Source organism: Heteronotia binoei, chromosome 6 (genome assembly GCF_032191835.1).
Source record: "Heteronotia binoei isolate CCM8104 ecotype False Entrance Well chromosome 6, APGP_CSIRO_Hbin_v1, whole genome shotgun sequence".
Classification (NCBI taxonomy): Eukaryota; Metazoa; Chordata; class Lepidosauria; order Squamata; family Gekkonidae; genus Heteronotia; species Heteronotia binoei.
The window spans coordinates 15,139,015-15,165,069 of record NC_083228.1 but is presented as its reverse complement, the minus strand read 5'-3'; the positions used below and the strand labels follow the sequence as shown (position 1 = coordinate 15,165,069).

Below are 26,055 nucleotides of genomic sequence, written 5' to 3'. Positions count from 1 at the left end.
CACATGCACATTATTGCATCGCCATTTCGGAAAGGTGATGCAGATGCTTCCTGTTGTTCTATGTACATTGTGTGCCACAATCCTAGAATGGTGTAGTGGTTAGAGAGCCTCGTTAGAGACCTGAGTTCGATCCCAGTAGAAGCTGGGTTCAGTTAGCCGGCTCAGGTTGACTCAGCCTTCCATCCTTCCGAGGTCGGTAAAATGAGTCCCCAGCTTGCTGGGGGGAAAGTGTAGATGACTGGGGAAGGCAATGGCAAACCACCCCGTAAAAAGTCTGTCGTGAAAACGTTGTGAAAACAACGTCACCCCAGAGTCGGAAACGACTGGTGCTTGCGCAGGGAACTTTTCCTTTTCCTATTGGAGGTAAGAGCCCTGTGATGCAGAGTGTTAAACCAGCAGTACTACAGTCCTAAGCTCTGCTCACAACCTGAGTTCGATCCCCGGCGGAAGCTGGGTTTTCAGGTAGCCAGCTCAGGTTGACTCAGCCTTCCATCCTTCCGAGCTCGGTAAAATGAGTACCCAGGTTGCTGGGGGGAAAGCGTAGATGACTGGGGAAGGCAATGGCAAACCACCCCGTAAAAAGTCTGCCGTGAAAACATTGTGAAAGCAACGTCACCCCAGAGTCGGAAACGACTGGTGCTTGCACAGGGAACCTTTCCTTTTCCTAGAGAGCTGGACTGCGATCTGGAAGATCCAGGTTGGAATCCCCATTCTGCCATGGAAGCTCAGTTTGTGACCTTGAAAATCTCTCTCCCTCTCCCCCCACCCACTTCACGGGATTGTTGTTGTGAAGACAAAATGGAGGAGGGAAAAGTAATGTAAGATGCCTTGGGTTCAGGCCCGTAATTACACCTTGTCCCCTGACAGGCTGTTTACCCACAACCCACATTTACCAACATGGATCTCTTCATAAAGAAAGAGGAGGGGGAAAAGCTGAAAACGGCATTTACAAAAAGCTCATGTCACTGTCAGCAATCAGAGGGCCGAGACTAAGAACGGGGGAAGGAGTCAACTTCCCGCCATGCCCCTAAGGTTGCCAACCTCCAGGTGCTGATCTTGAGATCTCCCGCTATTACAAGAGAGCCAGTTTGGGGTTGTGGTTAAGTGTGCGGACTCTTATCTGGGAGAACCGGGTTTGATTCCCCACTCCTCCACTTGCAGCTGCTGGAATGGCTTTGGGTCAGCCATAGCTCTCATAGAGGTTGTCCTTGAAAGGGCAGCTGCTGTGAGAGCCCTCTCAGCCCCACCCACCTCACAGGGTGTCTGTTGTGGGGGAGGAAGATAAAGAAGACTGTAAGCCACTCTGAGAGTCTGATTCAGAGAGAAGGGTGGGGTATAAATCTGCAGTCTTCTTCTTCTACAGCTGATCTCCAGGTGACAGAGATCAGTTTACCTGGAGAAAATGGCCGCTTTGGAAGTTGGATTCTATGGCGTTATGCCCCAAAACCCTGCTGTCCTGAGGCTCTATCCCGAAATCTCCAGGAATTTTCCAACTCCAAAGAAGTAGCCGGCCTTGGCTGTTTTAGCCTGACGAATGCTGACCACGCAGGCCCAAATGCTGTGCAGAAGCTCGACATACATCTAATTTTTAATTGCAAACGGGATAATAATGTCAGAGAAAGAAGGATAGACTCGCAATAAAAACCAATATTATGAGCAGGAAAAATTCCTATTACGAGCTCATTATTTCCAAACTTCATGACATCATTACTTTTTTAAAAAATGATGGATGCCGACGTTCTCCAGAAGCTAAATTCAGCACCGGTGCTATCGTTAACACACACTTTTTTTGTGTCTGTATTCCAGATTCACAGCAAATGGCTATCTATGCTCATGAGCATAGTGTTTCCCAAAGTGGCCCAAGGTGACAGATTCCCCCAAAGAACCGCTGTTTTCCCAGTGTCCTGGGTCCTTGCCATGTTGCTGCCGCTATATTTCATGGAATGGATCCCATGGAGGAATGCCATGGAAGGAAAATCCCTCACCTTCCCAATGCATTGCAGTTTCCCACCCCAGGAACTGAAGAACAGGAGAAAAAAAATGGCCTCCACAGAATGTTGCTTTAGGAATTTCCCCAGTCTCTGTGATGACGATCACAAAGGCAGGAGGAGGTAGCCTAGAGCATCACCCAGAAGTGACATCATGTCCTTCTTAAGCTCTGTCCTCCCCAGATAGTGCCCCTCAAAATCTCCCAGCATTTGGTAAGGCAGTGTTGGGAACCCAATATGAACAATGGTACCTAATTCTCAGGCCTTTTTTTTTTGTAGCAGGAATTCCTTTGCATACTAGGTCCAGCCCTCTTAGTATAGGGCCTACTGTAAGCTCTGGGAGGATTGGCTACAGCAGGGAGGTGTGGCCTAATATGCAAAAGAGTTCCTGCTGCAAAAAAAGCCCTGGTAATTCTTGGAGAACTCCAGCCCAACCTTGAGGTTAACAATCCTAGGGTCAGCGTGCATAAAAATCAGTTGTCTTCCACCAGCATTTCAAAATCTAAATTCTTAGGTCCCATACCCAACTCTGAATTAATGCCTTCAATTCTAATCAAATGGGGTGTGTGATAAAGCAAGTCAGTTATTCATTATCTCCACTAACGATAATCAAATGTTAGAGATAGGCATACATTAAAGCTTATCTACAAATCAGCTTTGTATAATTGGTAAAGCCAACTATCTTGGAGGTGTCAGTATTTTTTTTAAAAAAATCTCTATTTTGGAAACCTGAAATGCCATGGGAACATCTGGACCCCAATAACGTTAACGGGAATTTTTGCTATGGGCATCCATGCAACGGCGAACCCAAAGTTTAACATTCTTTCTCGCCGTCAATTTTGGGATTTAGGAGCCGGCTCTCAATTTGTTGCAGAGCCCTTGGTAGTTTGTCCTCAGTCTCTTGATGGGGGGCGGGGGCAGGGGAGATAATTCTGCCCATGACAAAGTGGGCAATATCTTACGTTAAAAAAAAACATAAGAAACATACTCTCTTCTCTTTTAATTACTTCCTCTGGTGTTCACAGCCGCAGTGTTAATCACGCTGAATTCCATTAGCATTCATGAGGCCGCGGCGTGTAATTTCTCTACCCGTGCGCACTTGGACATTGCTTCATAACCTGTGAATCTTCTCGTTTTAATAAGAACAATTACACTTCGCATTCCGGTTGCACCTGCTTCATCTAAACCCTGAGAAAACGGCAAACGGGGGGGCCCTGCCAGGCCTCTAAAGGAGCAGAAGGCAATGAAATCCAGCGCTCTTCGAACCGACAGAAATAGACTCATGACATCCTCGGCAGATAAATCCACATAATCCAGAACGCTGCATGCCAAAAGCGCAGAATAGGTCACAGCAGGGGTAGCAACGCAGTAAGGAATATTCAGGCCTCTCCAGTAAATGAGCCAAGGGATAATTTATTTACTTTTCCCCAGGTGGCACCTCGAAATCTCCTCCTTATTACAATCGATCTCCAGATAGTCACCTTCAGGCTAGACTACTGTAATTTGATCTATGTTGGACTACCCTTGACTTTAACCCGGAAACTCCAACAGGTCCAGAATGTGGTGCTGGGAGTCCTGCTGGGAATGCCACGGACAGAACACATTCCACCTGTGCTGCATCGGCTACACTGGCTTCCGATTGAGCACCGCGTTAGATTCAAGGTTTTGGTTATGACTAAGGCCTTGAGCGGTCTGGGACCAACGTATCTACGGGACCGCCTCCTCCACTATATCCCTTGAAGAGCCCTACACTCTACTGGTTGAAATCTACTGGTGATCCCCAGTTCTAAAGAGGTCCAGCTGTCCTCAACGAGGACCAGGACTTTTTCAATCCTGGCCCTGACCTGGTGGAACTCTCTGCCGGAAGACAGTAGGGCCCTGCGGGATCTTTTACAATTCTGCAGGGCCTGCAAAGCAGAGCTGTTCCGCCAGGCTTTTGTTTGAGGATAGCGACAGCCAGGGGTCGCTTTGTAGAAAAATAGGTGGTGGAGTTCATCCAGGGATTGTTATGCAGCTGAACCTGCTATTCAATGGACAAGGTGGGAAGGAGGAGGTGGAACCCTCAGAAAGTTTCAGGAGCTGTGCTCCTGTGAGCTCCCGCTGAATCCGAGGCCTGGCAATGGCTGCTGGGCTGGCACCCCCCTGCGCACCTCTGCTTAAGGGGGGAACTGCTCCCAATGGCTGGAAAGCAGAATTACAGCACACTATAAAGTGTGTTTATTGGGTTGCAACCATTTTAAATTACTGGTTTTATTGATTTCATGTGTACCTTTTGTTGTATATCTTCTAGAGCCTGGCATTGGCTGGGATGAGGCGATTCATACATTTAATACAAAATAACAACAACAACAACAATAATAATAAGGTACGTTCCCCTGGAGAAAAATGGCTGCTTTGGAGTATGGATTCTACAGCCTTATACCAAACTGAGGTTTCTCCCCTCTCCAAACCCCGCCCTCGCAAGGCTCCGCCCCCAAATCTCCAGCTATTGCCCATCCCAGAACTGACAACCCCAATGGGAACCCAATGTGCCTTTCAACAATTTCCCTCCCTCCATTTTATCCTCACCACAATCCTGTGAGAGAGGCTAGGCTGAGAGTGTGTGACTAGCCCCATGGTCACCCAGCAAGCTTCTATGGTAGAGTGGGGATTCAAACCCTGGTCTAGCCGTAGTATCGACTTTAGCAATGCAGGCCAGGTTATTAGTCAAATAAGGATGTATCAAACTCCGCTGTGGAACTTCCAGACTTATTGAAACTATTAGGGCTTCTCTCTTAAAATTCCTCTGATACTTTTGCCCTACAAGCTTCCAAATTCACTTTTGATTTTGCTTCAGACACAATACAGTGACCAGGGCTTTTTTTTTTTTTTGTAGCAAGAACTCTTTTGCATATTAGGCCACACTCCCCTTATATAGCCAATCCTCCAAGAGTTTACAGGGCTCTTAGTACAGGGCCTACAGTAAGCTCCAGGAGGATTGGGGGTGTGGCCTAATATGCGAAGGAGTTCCTGCTACAAAAAAGGCCCTGCTTAGCTACAACCTCTTGTTTTGCAATAAAACCACAATCTATAATCCATTTGAGCCCTGCTCTTCCATAACCAGAGAAGTAGGCACAATACCTTGAAGGATAAAACCTGGAATTTTTCATAGTCTATGGCCTTAGAGTCTTCTACTATTATGGTGACCTGGGCTTCATTCAGGACAGTCTGAGGGACAACGCGGAAGATGTCACCTGACCCAACAAGGCGGAGGTTGAATTTGGCGTTTGCTCCCTGTAAAAAGGCAAGATGGGATTGAATTGACGTAATTGACATACCTTCACAGTATCAGCTACATTTCTGATGGAATGACACCTAAGATTTCATGCATGTATGTTTTTTCTGTGTAAGAGAAGGAGACTGCTTAGAAAGTTAGGTTTGCCAGCCCCCAGGTCTGGGCGGGGGATTCCCCAGTTTTGCAGTCTCCTCTCTGGCCAATGGGTGGAAGCCCTGCCCCAACAGCCATGATGTGCCTTTAAACCTTGGCAGGACATTTTAGAAGATGCTTGCAAACTGTGTTTGGGAATGTGTGCATGCCTTTAAATCTCAGCAGGACAAAAGCTGCATGAGGGGGGGAGCAAGCAAACCAGTGTGGCCCTCCTCGGTGAGTGTGGGAAGAGAGGAAGAGAGCCCAGTTCCTCTGTTTGTTTTGCATTTGTTTCAGAACCGTGTATGGTAAAATGGATAGTAAAGAACCTGACTATGGGATGGAGGAAAGCTCTGCCCCCCGCCAAGACTGCTCTCTTACTTACTTTCATTTCTCTGTGTTAGTCTGAAGAAGTTGATTGAAACAAAGCAGATTGTTACATTCAGGAACTCCTGTGAGTAAAGTGATTTATGCCATTCCCCAAGTGAGGTCACAAAAACTGTGTTTATTTTGGCTGCTTTGTGAGTATGTGTTTATTTTGGCTGCTTTGTATGTGTTTATTTTGGTTGCTTCATGAGTATGTGTGTGTCTCTTAATAAAGCCATGCTTGGAAATACTACCAAAGCCTGACAAGGGACTTGTGGGGGTATGACAAATTACACTTTCATTTAGTGGAAGTGCAGCTGCTGGGGAACTCTTTGAAGGCAAAAAAGAGGAAAAGGAAATGAAGACTGCATTCGGGGGAACTGCACTGCTGTATTTTTTTAAGGGAATGGAAGAGTCTCCAGACTCCACCCCCAAAGTCCCCAGATATTTCCCAAGTTGTACCTGGCAACCCTAAAGCAATGCTGAGGTGCAATTGGATGAGAGAGCATTGAGAGGCTTATTTAAGTAATCTCATCAGCTCTGAGGACAGGACCTATATTCCTTTTGGCAAAAATAGATTTGGCAGATTGCCGATTTCGCTAGTCACGAATGTAGAACACCTGGTTTGGACCAGCTAAGCAGGGAATAATTCCAGCATTTGGTGCTAAATATTCAGAATAAAATGGTTATCTTCAGGGGTGGAATCCTAGCAGGAGCTCCTTTGAACATTAGGCCACATCCCTCTGATGTCATCAATCCCCCAAGAGCTTGCAAAAAAGAGCCTTGTAAGCTCTTGGAGGATTGGCTACATCAGGGGTGTGTGGCCTAATATGCAAAGGAGCTCCTGCTAGAATTCCACCTTATAAGGCTCTTTTTTGTAAGCTCTGGGAGGATTGGCTACATCAGGGGTGTGTGGCCTAATATGCAAAGGAGCTCCTGCTAGAATCCCACCCCTGTTTATCTTAAGGTGGGGGATTTAAGCCCATGTAGACCTTTGCATTTCTTTATCAGGACACGGTTTGTTCGAATAACATCTTTATTCCCTTGCTGGGGAGATGCACAGGTCCAAAGTTATGTAACAAACTCCCTGCTGGGGGCCATTTCAGCTCCTGCAGTGGGTGTGTGGAGATGGCAGGAGGCCATCTTCCTCCCCAGTCACAGTTCCAAGCTGAAAAGGGCTCCCTCTGCGCTTTAAGATGAGATCCCCTAGAGCTGCTGCGTAACTGCAGGCAACACGAGTTGAGTTGGGGGAAAGGGATTGCAACTAGCAATCCCTGGAAGGAAACCGAGGGGCACCAGCATTGCACCGCCACTCTTACACCCCTTCCAATTTTACCATAGAATGTTTGCAAATTCTAGAACATCTAACATGTCATGTCCATTTAGGGTTCCCAAATCCCCCGCTAGGCCTGGAGACTCCAGATTTGGAGCCTCCTCCCCCCGCTGGCCATAAAAGGGAAAGCGGGGGGAGGGGAGGGAGGAGAACGGCAGCCAGAGCTCTTCCGTTTTCTCAGGCTGCTTCCCGCCCCCAGTCAGCTGGCCGGTGAAGGGAGGGGAGCCCAGCCACGCCCCCAAAGGACCATGTGCCTTTGCACCTCCGGAGGTGAGTGAGTTCTCCCGGCTTCCTATTCCATGCCATAAAGTGCCCAGCTGGTGTGCCTGTGTTGCTGTGAGAAGCTGGCAGCAACTCCTGAGTACAGAGTCCCCTGCATCAGATTTCCCAGAAACGGGGGGGGGGGGAGGGGGGGGAGAGGGAAACGTCTTCTCATAGGGTATAATGGGGAATTGATCTGGAGGTTTCGGGGGCTCTGGGGGAGCTGTTTTTTGAGGTAGAGGCACCAAATTTTCAATATAGTATCTAGTGCCTCTCCCCAAAGTATCCCCCAAATTTCAAAACGATTGGACCAGGGGGTCCAATTCTATGAGCCCCAAAAGAAGGTGCCCTTATCCTTCATTATTTCCTATGGAAGGAAGACATTTAAAAAGGTGTGCTGTCCCTTTAAATGTGATGGCCAGAACTCTCTTGGAGTTCAGTTATGCTTGTCACACTCTTGTTCCTGGCTCCGCCCCAATGTCTCCTGGTCCACCCCCAAAGTCTCCTGGCTCCACCCCCAAAGTCCCCAGATATTTCTTGAATTGGACTTGGCAACCCTATGTCCATTGACCAGAAGTGACACCAACATTCTCCCCTCCAGTTCCTCCCACCAGCATCTGAGATGTAAGTAGGCCACGGAATCTGCGGATTTTGGAGGTGGAGTCTAGAGAGGGTGGGGTTTGGGGAGGCAGGTCCTGAGCAGGGTAGAATGCTATATTGTCTAATATGCAGGCATGCTTAATATGCAAATGAGTTCCTGCTGGGCTTTTTCTACCAAAAAATGCCTTGTGTGAATCAATGGATCGTGTGAGTGAAAACACATACAATTTCTGAAAACAATGGAAAATAAACATTTTAAGTTGAAAAGCAATATTTAAAAATTTAAAAAAGTTTTATTTTGAAGGGGGGCCATGGAAGAAGGGGTTACAATACCACATAAAAACATACAAGAAGAAGAAGAAGAAGATATTGGATTTATATCCCGCCCTCTACTCCGAAGAGTCTCAGAGCGGCTCACAATCTCCTTTACCTTCCTCCCCCATAACAGATACCCTGTGAGGTGGGTGGGGCTGGAGAGGGCTCTCACAGCAGCTGCCCTTTCAAGGACAACCTCTGCCAGAGCTATGGCTGACCCAAGGCCATTCTTGCAGGTGCAAGTGGAGGAGTGGGGAATCAAACCCAGTTCTCCCAGATAAGAGACTGCACACTTAACCACTACACCAAACTGGCTCTCCTGCAAAATACATCACGGCAACTAGATTTTTTTATAAGTCTCCATTGCTTTCACAATGTTATATACACTCAATTAGTACTCTTCAGACTGACACTTCTTTAATTCTCCTCCTCTCCTGTGCGAATAGCAGCAGCTGTAACTTGGAAGCCGGCTACCTCAAAACAAGTTATTTTATTCCTTTCCGTAGGCCAGAGGGCCCACTTATGTTTGTATGGCCCAGAATTTAGTCCCATTAGTGTATTCCTCTGCTTAGGCTTTCTTTTCAATAATTAACAAAAATGTCACGTGTATTAAACTCTCAGCTTAGACCAGGTGGAAGTCTGCACGTACATTTCCATAGCAACCACAGCCAGAGTTTCCAGGTAAATACCGCTGAATTTTAAGGTCTTTGGTAAACCTAAAAATACTAATAGTGGAAGGGGAGGGTCTGTGGTTCACTGGCAGAGCACCTGCTCGACATGCAGAAAGTTTCAGGTTCAATTCCGTGCTTCTCCAGTTAAAAGGTTCAGGTAGGAGGAGATATGAAAGACCTCTGCCTGAGACCAGGGGTGGAATTCTAACAGGAGCTCCTTTGCATATTCGGCCACACCCCCTGATGTAGCCAATCCTACAAGAGCTTACAAAGCTCTTTTTTTGGTAAGCTCTTGGAGGATTGGCTACATCAGGGGTGTGTGGCCTAATATGCAAAGGAGCTCCTGCTAGAATTCCATCCCTGCCTGGGACCCTGGAGAGCTGCTCGGGTTGCCAGGTCTGACTCAGGAAATATCTGGGGGACTTTGGAGGTGGAGCCAGGAGACTTTGGAGGCAGAGCCAACAGCAAGGTTGTGACAAGTGCAATTGAACTCTGACGGGAGTTCTGGCCATCATATTTAAAGGGACCGCACTCCTTTTAGATGCCTGCCTGCCGTTGGAAATAATGAAGGATAGGGGCACCTTCTTTGGGGGTTAATAGAATAGGACCCCCGGTCCAATCTCTTTTAAACTCTGGGGTATTTTGAAGAGAGGCACTGGATGCTATGCTGAAACTTTAGTGCCTCTAACGCAACAAACAGCCCCTCCAGAGCCCCAGATACCCATGGATCTCTTCTCCATTGTTCCCTATGGAGACCTGTCTCCATAGGGAATAATGGAGTGCCTGAAGAACAAGAAGATGATATCGGATTTATATCCCGCCCTCCTCTCTGAATCTCAGAGTGGCTCACAATCTCCTTTCCCTTCCTCCCCCACAACAGACACCCTGTGAGGTGGGTGGGGCTGGAGAGGGCTCTCACAGCAGCTGCCCTTTCAAGGACAACCTCTGCCAGAGCTATGGCTGACCCAAGGCCATTTCAGCAGGTGCAAGTGGAGGAGTGGGGACTCAAACCCGGTTCTCCCAGATAAGAGTCCGCACACTTAACCACTACGCCAAACTGACTCATTTTCCCCCAAACTGGGACATTTCCCCCCCTCCCCGGTTTCTGATAACCTTGAAGCAGGGGGAGGGCTTCCAAACTGGAGGATTCCCTACCCCCAGTTGGGGATTGGCAACCCTAAGAGCTGCCGCCAATATGAGTTCTGATTTGTTTTGTATTTTTGTGTGAGCATGCATGTGTGTGTATGTGTGCGTGTACCTCTGTGTATGTCTGTGTCTGTGTCCATGAGAGGCAGAAATGATGACATTGGGCTACTAGCCAACATATCTTGGAAAAAAAGCCACAGATGTGATGTCAGCTGACACTCTAGAAACTCTATGATAATACCGTAGAGTTTCTAAAGCGTTGGTTAATGTGCTGGTGTGGCATCAGCCCTGGCTTTTCGCCTGGAGTCGATGGCGATGCTTTTTGCAATGTCATTTCCACGCCTGGTACTTCTCCTACTGGACCAAACTCAAGTGTGGGTGGGAATGCTGAACTGCTGAACTACTGTGTGTGGGGTTTAAGTTGGGCCCCTGGTGTGGAAGAGTTGAAAACCACTGGGTCAGGGTATCAATCTATGATCTGGGGGACCTGCACTCAGATCCCCACTCTGGTATGAACAGGGCTTTTTTTGTAGCAGGAACTTATTTGCATATTAGGCCACCACCCCCCACCCCCCATGATGTAGCCAATCTTCCTGGAGCTTACAGTAGGTCCTGTACTAAGAGCTCTGTAAGCTCTTGGAGGATTGGCTACCTTGGGCGTGTGTGGCCTCATGTGCAAAGGGGTTCCTGTGACAAAAAAAGCCCTGGCTATGAAGCTTGATGGATGACCTTGACACAGTAATTCACCCTTTTCAAACTGCCATTTCAGTATCTGGTTGCTAATGGATTTTTTCCCTGTCATTTCAGGCAGACCCGTTTTAGTAACCAGCTGTTAGCAGAATTTAGTTACCTGCTCTTACAAAGCTGCTGATGGCAGGTTAGTAAAGTGTAGTTGAGCCACTTTTGAGGGAAACTGCTTTTTTTCTATTTTCAATCCCTTTGTTGTGCTTCTGAATTGCTGTGATGTGGTGTTTAAAATGTCCATAGTGCTTCCTGCACCACTGAGATGCATTGACATAAGAACACAAGAGAAGCCATGTTGGATCAGGCCAATGGCCCATCCAGTCCAACATTCTGTGTCACATAAGAACATCATAGAAGCCATGTTGGATAAGGCCAATGGCCCATCCAGTCCAACACTCTGTGTCACATAAGAACATAAGAGAAGCCATGTTGGATCACTGCCTCCTGTGGCAGTGAATTCCACTTGTTAATCACCCTTTGGGTGAAGAAGTACTTCCTTTTATCCATTTTAACCTGACTGCTCAGCAATTTCATTGAATGCCCATGAGTTCTTGTATTGTGAGAAAGGGAGAAAAGTACTTTTTTTCTACTTTCTCCATCCCATGCATTATTTTGCAAACCTCTATCATGTCACCCCGCAGTTGATGTTTCTCCAAGCTAAAGAGCCCCGAGCGTTTTAACCTTTCTTCATAGGGAAAGTGTTCCAACCCTTTAATCATTCTAGTTGCCCTTTTCTGGATTTTTTTCCATTGCTATAGTATCCTTTTTGAGCTGCGGTGACCAGAATTGCACACAGTATTCCAAATGAGACCGCACCATCGATTTATAAAGGGGCATTAGGATACTGGCTGATTTGTTTTCAATTCCCTTCCTAATAATTCCCAGCATGGCGTTGGCCTTTTTTATTGCAATTGCACACTGTCTTGACATTTTCAGGGGCTCCACTGAAGTTCTATAGGAGGACCACTGAGTCAATGCATCTCAGTAGTGCTGCTATAGTGCTTCAGTGCTACCTCATTCTAGAGCTATACCACTAAGAAGTTTTTTTAAAAAGTCTGAGGAAGATCATGCAGCAAAAAGGGAAAGGGTGGAAAAAGAAGCACTGTTTGATAGTGCTATAGCACTTCAGAGATGGTTCATTAACAGATGGAAATTTTTTGTATGAACCCTCTGTATCGCTTTGTTCAAAACTGAACCAGACATGAATAACATCTGGTTTAGAATGGTAATGTGAAAAGGGCCATTGTGTCTCAGCCAAACCAATCACACAGGGCTGTGGGGAGGGGACAGTGAGGAAACAGTTCCTTGGGCGAGGCATGTGCTAGATAGGTTGAGCTAGGCTAGGCTTGCCAGGAACCCCCAGGCAACTGGTGGAGCGGTTGGGAGGGGGACTTACCAGCAGGAAAACTAGGCCTAGGCCGGTGTTGCCAGTGATGTGATTACATCACTTCCGGTGCACACAGGAAGTGGCATTGTTGTGTAGCCCAGTGATGTGAACTGATGCCTAATTTTCCTGCCAGAAAGTCCCCCATTAACCAGCTGATAGGTGATATGGGGAGGACCCCAGAGCAGGGGATCTCTATCTGTGGTGGAGGCCTGGCAATCTTCAGTTAAGTGCTGATATTTAAAATGAAATTAGTGTGAGGTTATGGAAGAGGATTGGTAAAGATTAATACACTGACCTGATCTGAATCGTTGACAGTAATTTTGAGTCCCCTCAAGATCTCACCCTCTGGTGGATGTTCATACATGGTGAGCTCGAACTGGTTCTGTAGGCCATTTTCTCCATAGAACGTTGGCGGGTGATTGTTGAGGTCAACAATCCTTATAGTTACCGTAGCAAAAGCATGCGCCACCTTCTCACCATCTGGAACTATTTCAGAGGCCTGAAATGGACAAAAGATGAGAGTGCACATAGGTAGTTTCTGGACAGTTCTCTTTCTTTCTGTTTTAGATATTTTAGCCAGGGCTTTTTTTTTTTTGAGCAGGAAAGCACAGGACCGCAGTTCCGACTGGCTTGGTGTCAGGAGTTCCAGCTGGGCTTCTCCTATGAAAAAGCCCCATGTGAAACAATGGTGACATCAAGGGGTGTGGTCTAATATGCAAATGAGTACCTGCTGGGCTTTCTCTCGAAAAAAGCCCGGATTTTAGCATTTTGTTCTTGGAAATGGCAATGAACTTCTGCGAGAGGAAAGGCAGAATGCATGCGTGTAATAAATTCCTAAACAAATGCTGACTTTTAAAAATGTTTAAAGAAGAAGAAGAATTGCTGATTTATACCTGGCCCTTCTCTCTGAATCAGAGACTCAGAGCGGCTTACAATCTCCTTTATCTTCTCACCCCACAACAGACACCCTGTGAGGGTGGGGCTGAGAGAGCTCTCACAGAAGCTGCCCTTTCAAGGATAACCTCTGCCAGAGCTATGGCTGACTCAAGGCCATTCCAGCAGCTGCAAGTGGAGGATTGGGGAACCAAACTCGTTTCCCCCAGATAAGAGTCCAGGCACTTAACCACTACACCAAACTGGCTTAACCACTACACCAAACTAGTTATTAAAACAAAACAAAACAGGGACTGTGGCTCAGTGGAAGAGCCTCTGCCTTGCATGCAAAAGGTTCCAGGTACAATCCCTGGCATCTCCAGTTAAAAGGACCAGGCAGTAGGAGATGGGAAAGACCTCAGTCTGAGACCCTGGAGAGGCATACAGTGGGGCTGTAGCTCAGTGGTAGAGCATCTGCTTGGTAAGCAGAAGGTCCCAGGTTCAATCCCCGGCATCTCCAGTTAAAAGGACCAGGCAGTAGGCTATGGGAAAGACCTCAGCCTGAGACCCTGGAGAGACATACAGCGGGGCTGTAGCTCAGCGGTAGAGCATCTGCTTGGTAAGCAGAAGGTCCCAGGTTCAATCCCCGGCATCTCCAGTTAAAAGGACCAGGCAGTAGGAGATGGGAAAGACCTCAGCCTGAGACCCTGGAGAGACATACAGCGGGGCTGTAGCTCAGCGGTAGAGCATCTGCTTGGTAAGCAGAAGGTCCCAGGTTCAATCCCCGGCATCTCCAGTTAAAAGGACCAGGCAGTAGGCTATGGGAAAGACCTCTGCCTGAGACCCTGGAGAGAGCTGATGCCAGTCTGAGTAGACAATACTGACCTTGATGAACCAAGGGTTTCATTCAGGACAAGGCAAGCTCATGTGTGTTCATGTGTGTTCAATGCACAAAGGCCCAATCCATCATATGGGCCCTTGCATAAGCCTGACTGGCAATTTCTGTGTCACTCATTTACGGCAGCGGTCCCCAACCTTTTTGGCACCAGGGACAGGTTTTCTGGAAGATAATTTTTTCATGGACTGGGACGGGGGGAGGGGGAATGGTTTCAGGATGATACAATTGTGAACTTTATTTCTAAAGTGTTTGGTGTGGTGGTTAAGTGTGCGGACTCTTATCAGGGAGAACCGGGTTTGATTCCCCACTCCTTTACTTGCAGCTGCTGGAATGGCCTTGGGTCAGCCATAGCTTCTCACAGAGCTGTCCTTGAAAGGGCTGCTTTTGGGAGAGCTTTCTCAGCTTCGCCTCCCTCACAGGGTGTCTGTTGCGGGGAAGGAAGATAAAGGAGATTTTGAGCTGCTCTGAGACTCTGGAATTCGGAATGGAGGGCAGGATATAAATCCAATGTCGTATTATCATTATTACTACATTGTAATGTATAATGAAATAATTATACAGCTCACGGCCCGGTTGCTAACAGGCCATGGAATGATACTGGTTCATGGACCAGGGGTTGGGGACCCCTGATTTAAGGGGTTTCCTGGTGAGTCTCAGAGCAGCTCAAAATCTCCTTTATCTTCCTTCCCCACAACAGACACCCTGTGAGGGAGGTGAAGCTGAGAGAGCTCTCTCAAAAGCTGTCCTCAAAAGCTCTCTCAAAAGCTGTCTGTGAGAAGCTATGGCTGACCCAAGGCCACTCTAAATTCCCACATCCAGAAGAACCAGGTTAGGTACCAGTGACACATTGACACCTTTATTTATTTTATTTATTTCGGTGGATTTCTATTCCGCCCTTTCCCTTAGTGCGCAATACACGACAGATCCCTTACCAATATAAACTGCAATGTAGTATTAGTTCTCTTTAGGCAGAACTGTTGGCTCCAAAACGTGCTTCTAATGACGAACCCACAAAGATTGCTAAATATTGCCAAGGAAGTCGAATCCACATTTGTACCACAACATTAATGCGAAGAGATCAAATTTAAATTTGAAGTCAGCAATGGAAAACCCTCATATTGCCATCTCTAGTGGATTGAAACTGATTAACCCGAAACAGATGCTCGCCGGGTGGAGGAGCAAATGAAGCCTGACTTTTATAATGGTTATTAACTTGAAGGGAAACCCCAATGATCATTAATATTCTTTTGCTGAATGCAAAACATTTGGAAGATATCTGTTATGAGACTCAATCTAAGTGTGACATGCGAACTCGTGTAACACAGTTATGATGTCTTTGGGGAGAGGCAAAAATAGAAGGAGTTTTGGACTGGAGAAATTCTAGTGTGTCATAGGGCTGCCAATCTCCAGGTGGGGGGCTGGAATAGAGTTGCGAAGCCCCAGGTCCGGATGGGGGTTCCCCCGCCCAGGAGGTTCCCAACCTGCTGGCCCACATTGGGCCGGTGGGGGGAACCTCCCCCAATGTCGCTGGCATGATGACATCATCTGGAAGTGACATCATCAAAATGGCGGCACCCGTGCAGGGCTTGTTCTAGGCGCTTTTGGGAAAACTCTATGATTATCCTGGAGGCTCTAGCCATTTGGGAGGTAAAAACTCTAGAAAGCCCAAGCAGGCATTGCTTGCCCAGGCAGGCCTGGCACTAGGGGTTCTTCCCCAGCCCCGCCCTCACTCTAAGAGTTTTATTCTCCTCAGGAGGCCTCGGTGAAGTCAGGAAGGCAGTGGGCGCGCTCAGAGCCGGGCTCTTCACTGAGGCTTCCTGAACCTCGGGAGGCCACAGTGAAGTCAGAAAAACAGTGGGCGCGCTCAGAGCCGGGCTCTTCACTGAGGCTTCCTGAACCTCGGGGGGCCTCGGTGAAGTCAGGAAGGCAGTGGGCGCGCTCAGAGCCGGGCTCTTCACTGAGGCTTCCTGAACCTCGGGAGGCCTCGGCGAAGTCAGGAAGGCAGTGGGCGCGCTCAGAGCCGGGCTCTTCACTGAGGCTTCCTGAACCTCGGGAGGCCTCGGCGAAGTCAGGAAGGCAGTGGGCGCGCTCAGAGCCGGGCTCTTCACTGAGGCTTCCTGAACCTCGGGAGGCCTCGGCGAAGTCAGGAAGGCAGTGGGCGCGCTCAGAGCCGGGCTCTTCACTGAGGCTTCCTGAACCTCGGGAGGCCTCGGCGAAGTCAGGAAGGCAGTGGGTGCGCTCAGAGCCGGGCTCTTCACTGAGGCTTCCTGAACCTCGGGAGGCCTCGGCGAAATCAGGAAGGCAGTAGGCGCGCTCAGAGTTGGGCTCTGAGCGCGCTCACTGCCATGCTCCCCAACTTCACTGAGGTTCGAGGGGACATAGCAGAAAAAGCCATGCATTTGCATATTAGAAAGTTCGAGGGGACATAGCAGAAAAAGCCATGCATTTGCATATTAGAAAAAGCCCTGCATTTGCATATTAGGCTACACCCCCCCCCCCCGACACCAAGCCAGCTGGAACGGCATTCCTGTGCATTCCTGCTAAAAAAAAAAAGCCCTGGTTTTGTGTTATGTTGGGGTGAGGATGCCAGTTTTTTACTTTTTCCCTCTTGTAAATCTGTGGGAATTCTGCAGAAAGGGCCCTTTCTACAAAGGGAGAAGGGTTCTTCCGTTTCTCATGGAAATTTTAGGCAGTTTTCTTTCCCTCCTCCTTTCTACAGCATTATTTTATTGGATGCATTACACTGTCTTTTTATTGCATTGTTCTCTAAAAGGGAAGTCTCTCATTGTGAGATCCAATTTATGGGATGTATGATCTTGTTTTTATTTCATTGTATAAGCCAATTTTACTCCGTGGTTAATTGCATGTATTATACTGGCCATCGTTTTTATAACTCTCCTGCAACACAAATAACCCTTGTGGAAAGAAAATGAGATGATATTTGGTAGCACTGAAGAAACAGCTATGAATTTGACTCTGCCAAGATGAAGTCCCTGGGTTAGACTTTTCCAGCTCCAGCTCTTCTAGCTATTTGGTTTTACCTGGATCATCTGTAGCCTGCCCTTCTGAGAAACTCCATGTTGGAACTCCAAGCTGTCTTTGCAGTGGGACTGCTAGTTTTGTTCTCCATATTGGCCTTCCTGGGTCTAACTTAGAGATGCCCACCTCCGGGTGGGACCTGGGGATTAATGGAATTATAGCTCATTCCTAGATCACAGAGATCAGTTTCCCAGAAGAAAACGGATGCTTTGGAGGGTGGACTCTATGGCATTGTACCTCACTGAGGTCCTTGTCCTCCCTAGGTTCTATCACCAAATCTCCAGGCGTTTCTTCTAACCTGGATCTGGCAACCCAACCCTCCATCTCTGCTGGTGGCTGAGGGGACCTTAGCAACTCTAATCTAGCTGTCTTCCATCGCATGTCCCTCTCTGTCTGACCTGGTTGACTACCTGTATCCTGGGACATTTGAACTGTAGCTAGCTGGCGACCTGTAGATTTGCTTTGCCTAAAGCAGGGGTGTCAAATGTGGCCCAGGGGCCGAATCAGGCCCCCAGAAGGCTCCTATCAGGCCCTCGAGCAACTGGCTGTCATCTGCTTCCTTCTCCCTCTCTCTTGCTTCCTTCTGCATCACAGCTTCCTTTGCCAGGCATGCTCAACTGCACACAAGCTACAGAGCAAAGTCTCTATTTTCTCCATTTGCTGAGGCTCCTCCCTTGGGGAGAAGGGGGGGAGAAATAGCTTGCTTTGCCAGGCTCTCTCAGTCACAGCAGAGCTACTGAGCCAAACCTGTCTTCCTTCTATTGGCTGAGGCTCCTCCCTCTCCTGGTCCCCAGGGGAAGGAAAGAAAGAACCAGAGCCTCCTTTGCCCAGCTTTCTGGATCCCATGGCAGAAATACAAAGAAAGCACCTTTGTATTACCTTTAGTAATGAGTACTAATGTTTTAAGCATGATTTAAGTTGTTTTTAAAAAACAAAAAAACTTTGTGCTTCTCTGTGTCCATTATAAAGTTTATATTTCTGCTACCTAATCTTAAATAGGTATGCACATGGTGATGATATTGGATTTATACCCCGCCGTTCTCTCTGAATCAGAGACTCAGAGCAGCTTACAATCTCCTATATCGTCTCCCCCCACAACAGACACCCTGTGAGGTGGGTGGGGCTAAGAGGGCTCTCACAGCAGCTGCCCTTTCAAGGACAACCCCTGCAATAGCTATGGCTAACCCAAGGCCACTCCAGCAGCTGCAAGTGGAGGAGTGGGGAATCAAACCCGATTCTCCCATATAAGAGTCGATGCACTTAACCACTACACCAAATTGGCTAAGAATTCTGCTTAGACTGATAAAAGACCTGGAGGACATAGAGTGAATAACCATGGTAGCGACTAGGGTCTCTTGAGGACTCCTTGCTCAAGGACTAGGGTCTCTCAAGGACTCCCATATAGTCCTGCCCATCTTTCATCAGGGGCCACACGGTGGAATCCCCTGCTTGCTTGTCACCCAATAGTGGAACCAAGGTTACAGAACCGGTCTCTTGGGGAAGATTTTCCCAGTGCACACCATTCTGTCATTCCAGCATCAGGTGTAGACATTCTTATTTCAGGGAACGTTCTAATATGTTATCATGGTTCTATACATTACAAGGAACTGCTGCAAGGAATAATTGTGTTGCATTGAGGTTTTATTGTGTTTTATTGTGATACTTTTATTACTATTGCAACTGCTCAGATATGGTTGCTGTTGTTGCTACTGTTTCTAAGCTGTTGTGTTGTGGGGTTTTTTTGCATAGTGCTGTTTCTATTAGCAGAATTTTTGATTATCAGATTGAGGAATTGAAATTTCTTGCCCATGATACATGATAACCATTTGCCAGCAGTGGCAACAACTAAGATACTTCCTTAAAAATAATAGCTGCCTAGCTGGCCAACTCGATATGTGCCAGTTTTCCAGTATAAGAGTACACTAAAGTTATGCTAGCGAAAATTCTACATTGTGTGAATCCATCAGAGAGCAATCCAGACACAAATGCAGCGAAACTGATATGGTGATGAGAGGAAACAGATACCCGAATTTTCAGTTCATACACTTCTTCCTTCAGTTTAATTGGGTTGGTAATAACAGAAATGGCTCCAGTTCTGTTGTTTATTTCAAATGACTCTTCACTTCCTGTCACAAAACAGAAACATAATAGGTTAGGGCTGCATAATCTTCCATCTCCCCTGAGGAAAGAAAGACACCATTCTAATCTGATTCCGAGAGAACTGGCAAGATGTAATGGCTGGAGACGCTGGATGGCAACAGGTATCTCCAAATGCATCAACACAAATCTGACCGCTTAAGAGAAGCCATGTTGGATCAGGCCAATGGCCCATCCAGTCCAACACTCTGTGTCACATAAGAACATAAGAGAAGCCATGTTGGATCAGGCCAATGGCCCATCCAGTCCAACACTCTGTGTCACACAGTCACACAGTGGCCAAAAAATTTATATATATATATATATATATATATATATATATATATATATATATATATATATATATATATATATATATATATATCCACACTGTGGCTAATAGCCACTGATGGATCTCTGCTCCATATTTTTATCTAAACCCCTCTTGAAGGTGGCTATGCTTGTGGCCGCCACCACCTCCTGTGGCAGTGAATTCCACATGTTAATCACCCTTTGGGTGAAGAAGTACTTCCTTTTATCCATTTTAACTTCAATAGGATCTGAGTAAACGTCACAACTTTTTCACAGAAATCTGCTTCAGGGTTTGAGTTTCATAGGCTGGACTGGGGTGTTATGTCAAGTCACTTCTGACTTGTGATGATGCGACCCTATGAAATTATATCCTCCAAAATTTCCTACTGTTAATAGCCTTGCTTAGGTTTTGCAGACTGAAGGCCATAGCTCCCTTTATTGAATTAATCCATCTCATGTTGGGTCTTCCTCTTTTCCTACTGCCTTCAACTTTTCCTGGCATTATTGTCTTTCCCGGTGACTCTTGTCTTCTCATAATGTGAACGAATACAGTAGTCTTGGACTGATTTCCCACTAGTCTTATGCCGATCTCACGCAATCTTCTCTGTGGGGCTGCCTTTGGATTTCACACTATCTGCCCTGGGGCTGCAACCAGCTTTGCCTTTGTTTTTGCATGACAAACAGAAACTGGTTTTTTAGAGGATCTCGTTTTGCTGTGCGAAAGAGGCAGAGCGAGTTGCAGCCCCCGGGCAGATAGTGTGAAATCCGACGGAAGCCCTGTGGAAAAGAAAGCGAGAGTGGCGTAAGGCTAGTGGGAAATAGGCCTCAGTTTAGCCATTTTAGCTTCTAGGGAGAATTCAGGCTTGATTCGATCTAGAACCTGCTCATTTTTCTTTTCGGTGATCCGTGGTCTCCGAACCAGAGGAACTGACCACAACAAGCAGCATAGCCCACAACATATACACATCTCGATGCATTTTTAAAAATTGTCAGCCAGGTTACATAGAGAACTGGCAGGTGACTTTCAGAGGCAGTGGGCTTTCTGTAGCTAGGAGGGCTCGGTTGAACTTCAGTGTAACAAAACTGGCAGCAAAGGAAAACAGTAAGACTGATTTCGCACTAGATTTGTTCCGCGTGTGGAGCCCTTTTGCCTCCGCGCTCCTCTCTGTTTTCACACAAGCTGCCATGGAGCTGCAAGTTGGTACGCCGCTTTCCTGCCGCAAGCAAGATCCTCTCGGCATCCGTTTGCCATGGGAAAGCGGTGTGCCAACTCACAGCTTGTGCGAAAATGGAGAGAAGCGCCGGTGGCAAAAGGGCTCTCTACCCGGAAAAGGCCCTAGTGCAAAATCGGTCTTTGTTTTTCATGGGGTTGAAAGCGGTAGGATATTGCTTACGGAATGTCCATTTCCTAAACTTTAACTGCCTCACTACCATCTCAGACCAAAACAGGCCTTGCAGGGTCTTGCAACGTTTCAGCAGAGTGGATCCTTCTCCTCCTCCAATGAACAAAGGCTGAAGCATCCTCTAACCTGCTGGAGGGACAGCTGCTGAAATTGGAGGAAAGCTACTTGGAAGATGGCTGGATCCATTCCGTGGATGTGCAAAATCTGTGGGATTAGACGAGGGGTTCCCCACCTTTTTGAGTCAGAGGTGGGTGGCATAAGCAAATGAGTTGTGCTAATGAGCTCCGGCTCCTCCTTTTCTACTAAATGACGCCCGATTAGAAGGTTACAACATACAACATGAGGTGGTTTCACATTGTTTCTATCCTTCTGAAAAATCTGGTGGAATTAAACTGGGCGTTCACAAAGTACTGAATATGTTGCATTCCCCTTTCAAAGCAACGACTTTCCAGGGCTTGCAGGCAAAATGTTTACTTGGCAAGCTTTGCTCAGCAAAACCGCACCGGAAGGAAGCAGGAGAGGTGGTGTGTTTGTGAAGGAGTCCAGGTTCATTTCAAAGGCAGCCTCTCCAGCAATTATTACTTAACGAGAGGAAACAGAGACCCCTGAGATCTTTATCCAGCAGTTGCAAGGAGAGGGCAGAAATTAGGATCAGATCAGGAGCTGATGAAAGCAGGGCTGGATAAACAATTAGGCCAAGTAGGCACTGGCCTATGGGCCCCCACACCTTTAAGGACCCCAGGCTGACTCTGCCCCGTTTCCCCCCTGCTTGCAGCCCTCCCAGCCTGCACACGCAGCCAGCAACTGAGCTGCTCTTTGCCCGACTTGCCTGGTGCGGCTGCTGCTGGTGTTGTTGCCAAGTTTGCCTCTCTCTGCCTCTCCCCCGCAGCTTTGTCAAAGGGGCTTCTAAGAAGGTGCCTGCAGGCTGCAGTGGAGGCCATGGGTGGCAGTGTGAGCACTCAGACTCTGAGATAATTTGCAAGGGGGCCCTCAAGATTTCAACTGCCTAGGGGCCTCCACAGGGTTTAATCCAGCACTGGGTGAAAAGGATCTAAACTCTCATTATTTTTCTAATGGTGAAAAGGCAGCATAAGGCAGAGATGTGGAGAAGGGCCTTGCCCCCCTCACAAGTCCATCTCACTCTTAGTGACTTCCTAGCTTCCCAATCCCCAGGTCCCAGCGGGGGATCCCCCGGTTTTACAGGCTCTTCCCCCCACAGCTGGCCGGCGGAGGAAGCCCTGCCCCCTCAGCCACCATGTGCTTCTAGAGCTCCAGCAGGTTTAGAAACCTGCAAACAGGTCCCGTTTTAAAATGTGTGTGTGTGCTTCTGTCATTTGTGTGCCTTTAAAATTGAGCAGGAAGCAGGAAACAGGAAACACTTCATGGTGAAGAGTCAGCAGCAGCTTCCATTTGTTTTGCGCTCGTTTTCAGAGCAAGTAACCAGACCTAGTAAGTGTTTGTGTGTGTGAGAGAGGCAGGTGGGGGCAGGGGATTCTCCAGTCTGGAGGCCCTCCCCCCGCTTTAGAAAGCGGGGGGGGGATGTCTACTGAGCACTCTGTTATTCCCTATGAAGAACGATTCCCATAGGAAATAATGGGAAATTGATCTGCGGGTGTCTGAGGCTCTAGGGGGGAGGGGCGTTCTTTGAGGTAGAGGCACCAAATTTGCAGCATAGCATTTGATGCCTTTCTTCAAAACAACCCCCCTCTCCAGTTTCAAAAGGATTGGACCAGGGCGGCCAATTCTATGAGCTCCCAAAGAAGATGCCCCTATTATTTCTAATGAAGGAAAAACATTGAAAAAGGTGTGTAGTCCTTTTCAATGTGATGGCCAGAACTCCCTTTGGAGTTCAATTGTACGTGTTCCAACCTTGCGTACGGCTCCCCCCACAATGTCTCCTGGCCCCACCCCCAAAGTCTCCTGGCTCCACCCCCAAAGTCCCCAGATATTTCTTGAATTGGACCTGGTAACCCTAGACTTAGCACTGCTACAGAAATTTAAGGAGGCAGGTATTTGCACAAGAATCTCTGACTTCTTCTAGGGATACCAGCCTCAAGGTGGGACCTGGGGATTATAAGGTGGCCAATCCCCAGGTGGGTATATAAAAAACTACCTAACAAGGTTATAGTGACAAAATTACTAAACTATGTATTACAAAAACTATTTCTTTATGGTGAAATATAGATTGCATTATACACACATTACATAGTATTTGTAATACATAGTTTAGTAATTTTGTCGCTATAACCTGGTTAGGTAGTTTTTGATATATTGTCCTAGTGAATTCTCTCTTGATATTTTAATCCCCAGGTGGGGGCAGAGGATCTACTGGTTTGGAGGCCCTCCCTCCACTTCAGAAAGCAGGGGGACGGGGAGGGAAATGTTTGCTGGGTGCGCCATGATTCCCTATGGAGACCGATTTCCATAGGGTGTAATGGAGAATTGATCTGTGGGTATCTGAAACCCTCCTGTTTTTTTGAGATAGAGCCCCCAAATTTGCTGCAGAGCATCCAATGCCTCTCCTCAAAACACCCCCCAAGTTCCAAAAAGATTGGACCAGGAGGTCCAGTTTTATGAGCCCCAAAAGAAGGTGCCCCTATCCTTCATTATTTCCAAAGGAGGGAAGACATTTAAAAAGGTGTGCAATCCTTTTAAAGGTGATGGCCAGAACTCCCTTTGGAGTTCAGTTATGCTTGTCGCAACCTGTCTCCTGGCTCCACCCCTAATGTCTCCTGGCTCCACCCTTAAAATCTCTTTGGCTCCACCCCCAAAGTCCCCAGATATTTCTTGAATTGGACCTGGCAACCCTAGGGGATCCCCTGGAATTACAGCTCATCTCCAGACTCCAGAGATCATTCCCCTGGCTTTGGAGCATGGACTTCATCCCCAAATCTCCAGGAACTTCCCAGCCTGGATCTGGCAACCTTAACTGCCCGTCTTCTGCTGATGGCCAGGGGGAACGCTACTCCTCATGCTGCATTTATAATTACTGGAGAGGCAACCTTGGGAAATAGGGTTGCCAAGTCCAATTCAAGAAATATCTGGGGACTTTGGGGGTGGAGCCAGGAGACATTAGGGGTGGAGTCAAGATCAAGGCTGTGACAAGCATAATTGAACTCCAAAGGGAGTTCTGGCCATCGCATTTAACGGGACGGCACACCTTTTCAATGCCTTCCTTCCATAGGAAATAATGAAGGATAGGGCCACCTTCTTTTGGGGCTCATAGAATTGGACCTCCTGGTCCAATCGTTTTGAAACTTGGAGGGTATTTTGGGAAGAGGCACTAGTTGATATACTGAAAATTTGGTGCGTCTATCCCAAAAAAACAGCCCCCCCCCAGGAGCCCCAGATACCCACGGATCAATTCTCCGTGATTTTCTGTGGGAATAAATCTCCATAGGGAATAATAGAGTTCCCAGCAGACATTTCCCTCCTCTCCCCCCACTTTCTGATGACCCTGAAGCAGGGGGAGGGTCTCCAAACTGGGGGATCCCCTGCCCCCACCTGGGGATTGGCAACCCTATTGGGAAATGACTAACTTAAAATTCTGCCCAGCAGACCGATAACCACCCTTCCCACATCCTTCTAGCCACGAGGGAACAGGAACTCCAAAGCTGTTGGGTTGGGTTGTTTTTTTTTTTTTTTGGCCTTGTATCTAGCCAAAGCCACGGTTCATTATCAATTGATTGATTTTTTTATGACCCATGACCATAATCATGTGATTACAAAACAAACAATAAAAACGAGCGCTGACGAAAGCGGCAAACCCCTTCCGCCGCTGATAATTGGCAGCTGACGCAACCGAAACGGCTGCCCTGAGAAAACAGGAAGCAAACTGGAAGGGGATGGGAAAGCAATGCAAAGTATTGAGATGGTAGCCCCAGAGGGCCTTAGTTATCACTTTGCCAGGACAGCCTGGTGCTGCAGTTGACTTTTTGTAAATAAACAACAAAATACCCTCACCATAAAATAAGTCTGGGGGAAAAAAAGGGAGAACAATAACAGAGAAAACAGAGAAAGGATTATAACATTGTTTGCATTGTCTATTAGAATGGACCATTCATGGGCATTTCAGATAAAAAGACCAGTGCAGAACCACCCATGTTGGGTTAACACAGCTATTCAATGAAGGCGGTTCCACACCAGGGCGGTTTTTTTTGTTGTTGTTGCAGGAAGTCCTTTGCATATTAGGCTACACTCCCCTGATGTAGCCAATCCTCCAAGAGCTTACAGTAGGCCCTGTAAGAAGAGGAGGCCCAGGGGAGGGACGGTGGCTCAGCGGTAGAGCATCTGCTTGGGAAGCAGAAGATCCCAGGTTTAATCCCTGGCATCTCCAAAAAAGGGTCCTGGCAAATAGGTGTGAAAAACCTCAGCTTGAGACCCTGGAGAGCCGCTGCCAGTCTGAGAAGACAATACTGACTTTATCAAAGATTTCAGGTTTTCACGGCTGGCAACATCATTAGGGTTTGTAGAATCTTTCGGGCTCAAGTGCCGTGTTCTACTGGAGAAAGTTTTTCTTCCAGACGTTTCGTTCTCAGCTGCGGAGAACATCCTCGGTGGCTTTGTAGCCAGAGCAGGCGCTCTGACCTTCTTGGCTGCTATGCCAAGAAGGTCAGAGCGCCTGCTCTGGCTGCAAAGCCACCGAGGATGTTCTCTGCAGCTGAGAACGAAACGTCTGGAAGAAAAACTTTCTCCAATAGAACACGGCACTTGAGCCCGAAAGATTCTACAAAACCTAATACTGACTTTGATGGACCAAGGGTCTGATTCAGTATAAGGCAGCTTCATATGTTCATATATATATGTTCAAGAGCCCTATAAGCTCTTGAAGGATTGGCTTCATGGGGGAGGGGTTGAAGCCTCATATGCAAAGGGCTTCCTGCTACCAAAAAAAAAAAAAGTCCTGTTCCACAGTAATCCTTTAGTTTGAAATGACCATTGTAAGGTCACTCGGTGTAAAACAGTATTGCCAACTCCAGCTGGAGAAATTCCTGGAGATTTGGGGACAGTTCCTGAGAAGGGAGGAAACTGCGGGCTTTGAATGCTCAGCGTGAATGTGATGCCATGCAGTCCACCCTATAAAGCTGACATTTCCTCTGTAGTCTGGAGATCACTTCTGATTTTGAGAAAACGTCAAGTCCCACCCTGATAGGCTTGGTAACCCTATCAGACTACAA

At 47.4% G+C, this 26,055-nt stretch overlaps 1 protein-coding gene across 1 annotated transcript in view; it reads right to left on the bottom strand.

Annotated features, from left to right (window-relative positions):
- Nucleotides 1-26,055, bottom strand: part of CDHR1 (cadherin related family member 1) — a 106,468-nt gene that overhangs the window by 37,329 nt on the left and 43,084 nt on the right. The window contains exons 10-12 of the mRNA XM_060240791.1: nucleotides 19,053-19,153; nucleotides 12,513-12,716; nucleotides 5,109-5,261 (exon numbers count right to left, since the gene is read on the bottom strand). Of these exons, the coding sequence (XP_060096774.1) occupies nucleotides 5,109-5,261; nucleotides 12,513-12,716; nucleotides 19,053-19,153 (458 nt within the window). The remainder of the gene's footprint in view (nucleotides 1-5,108; nucleotides 5,262-12,512; nucleotides 12,717-19,052; nucleotides 19,154-26,055) is intronic.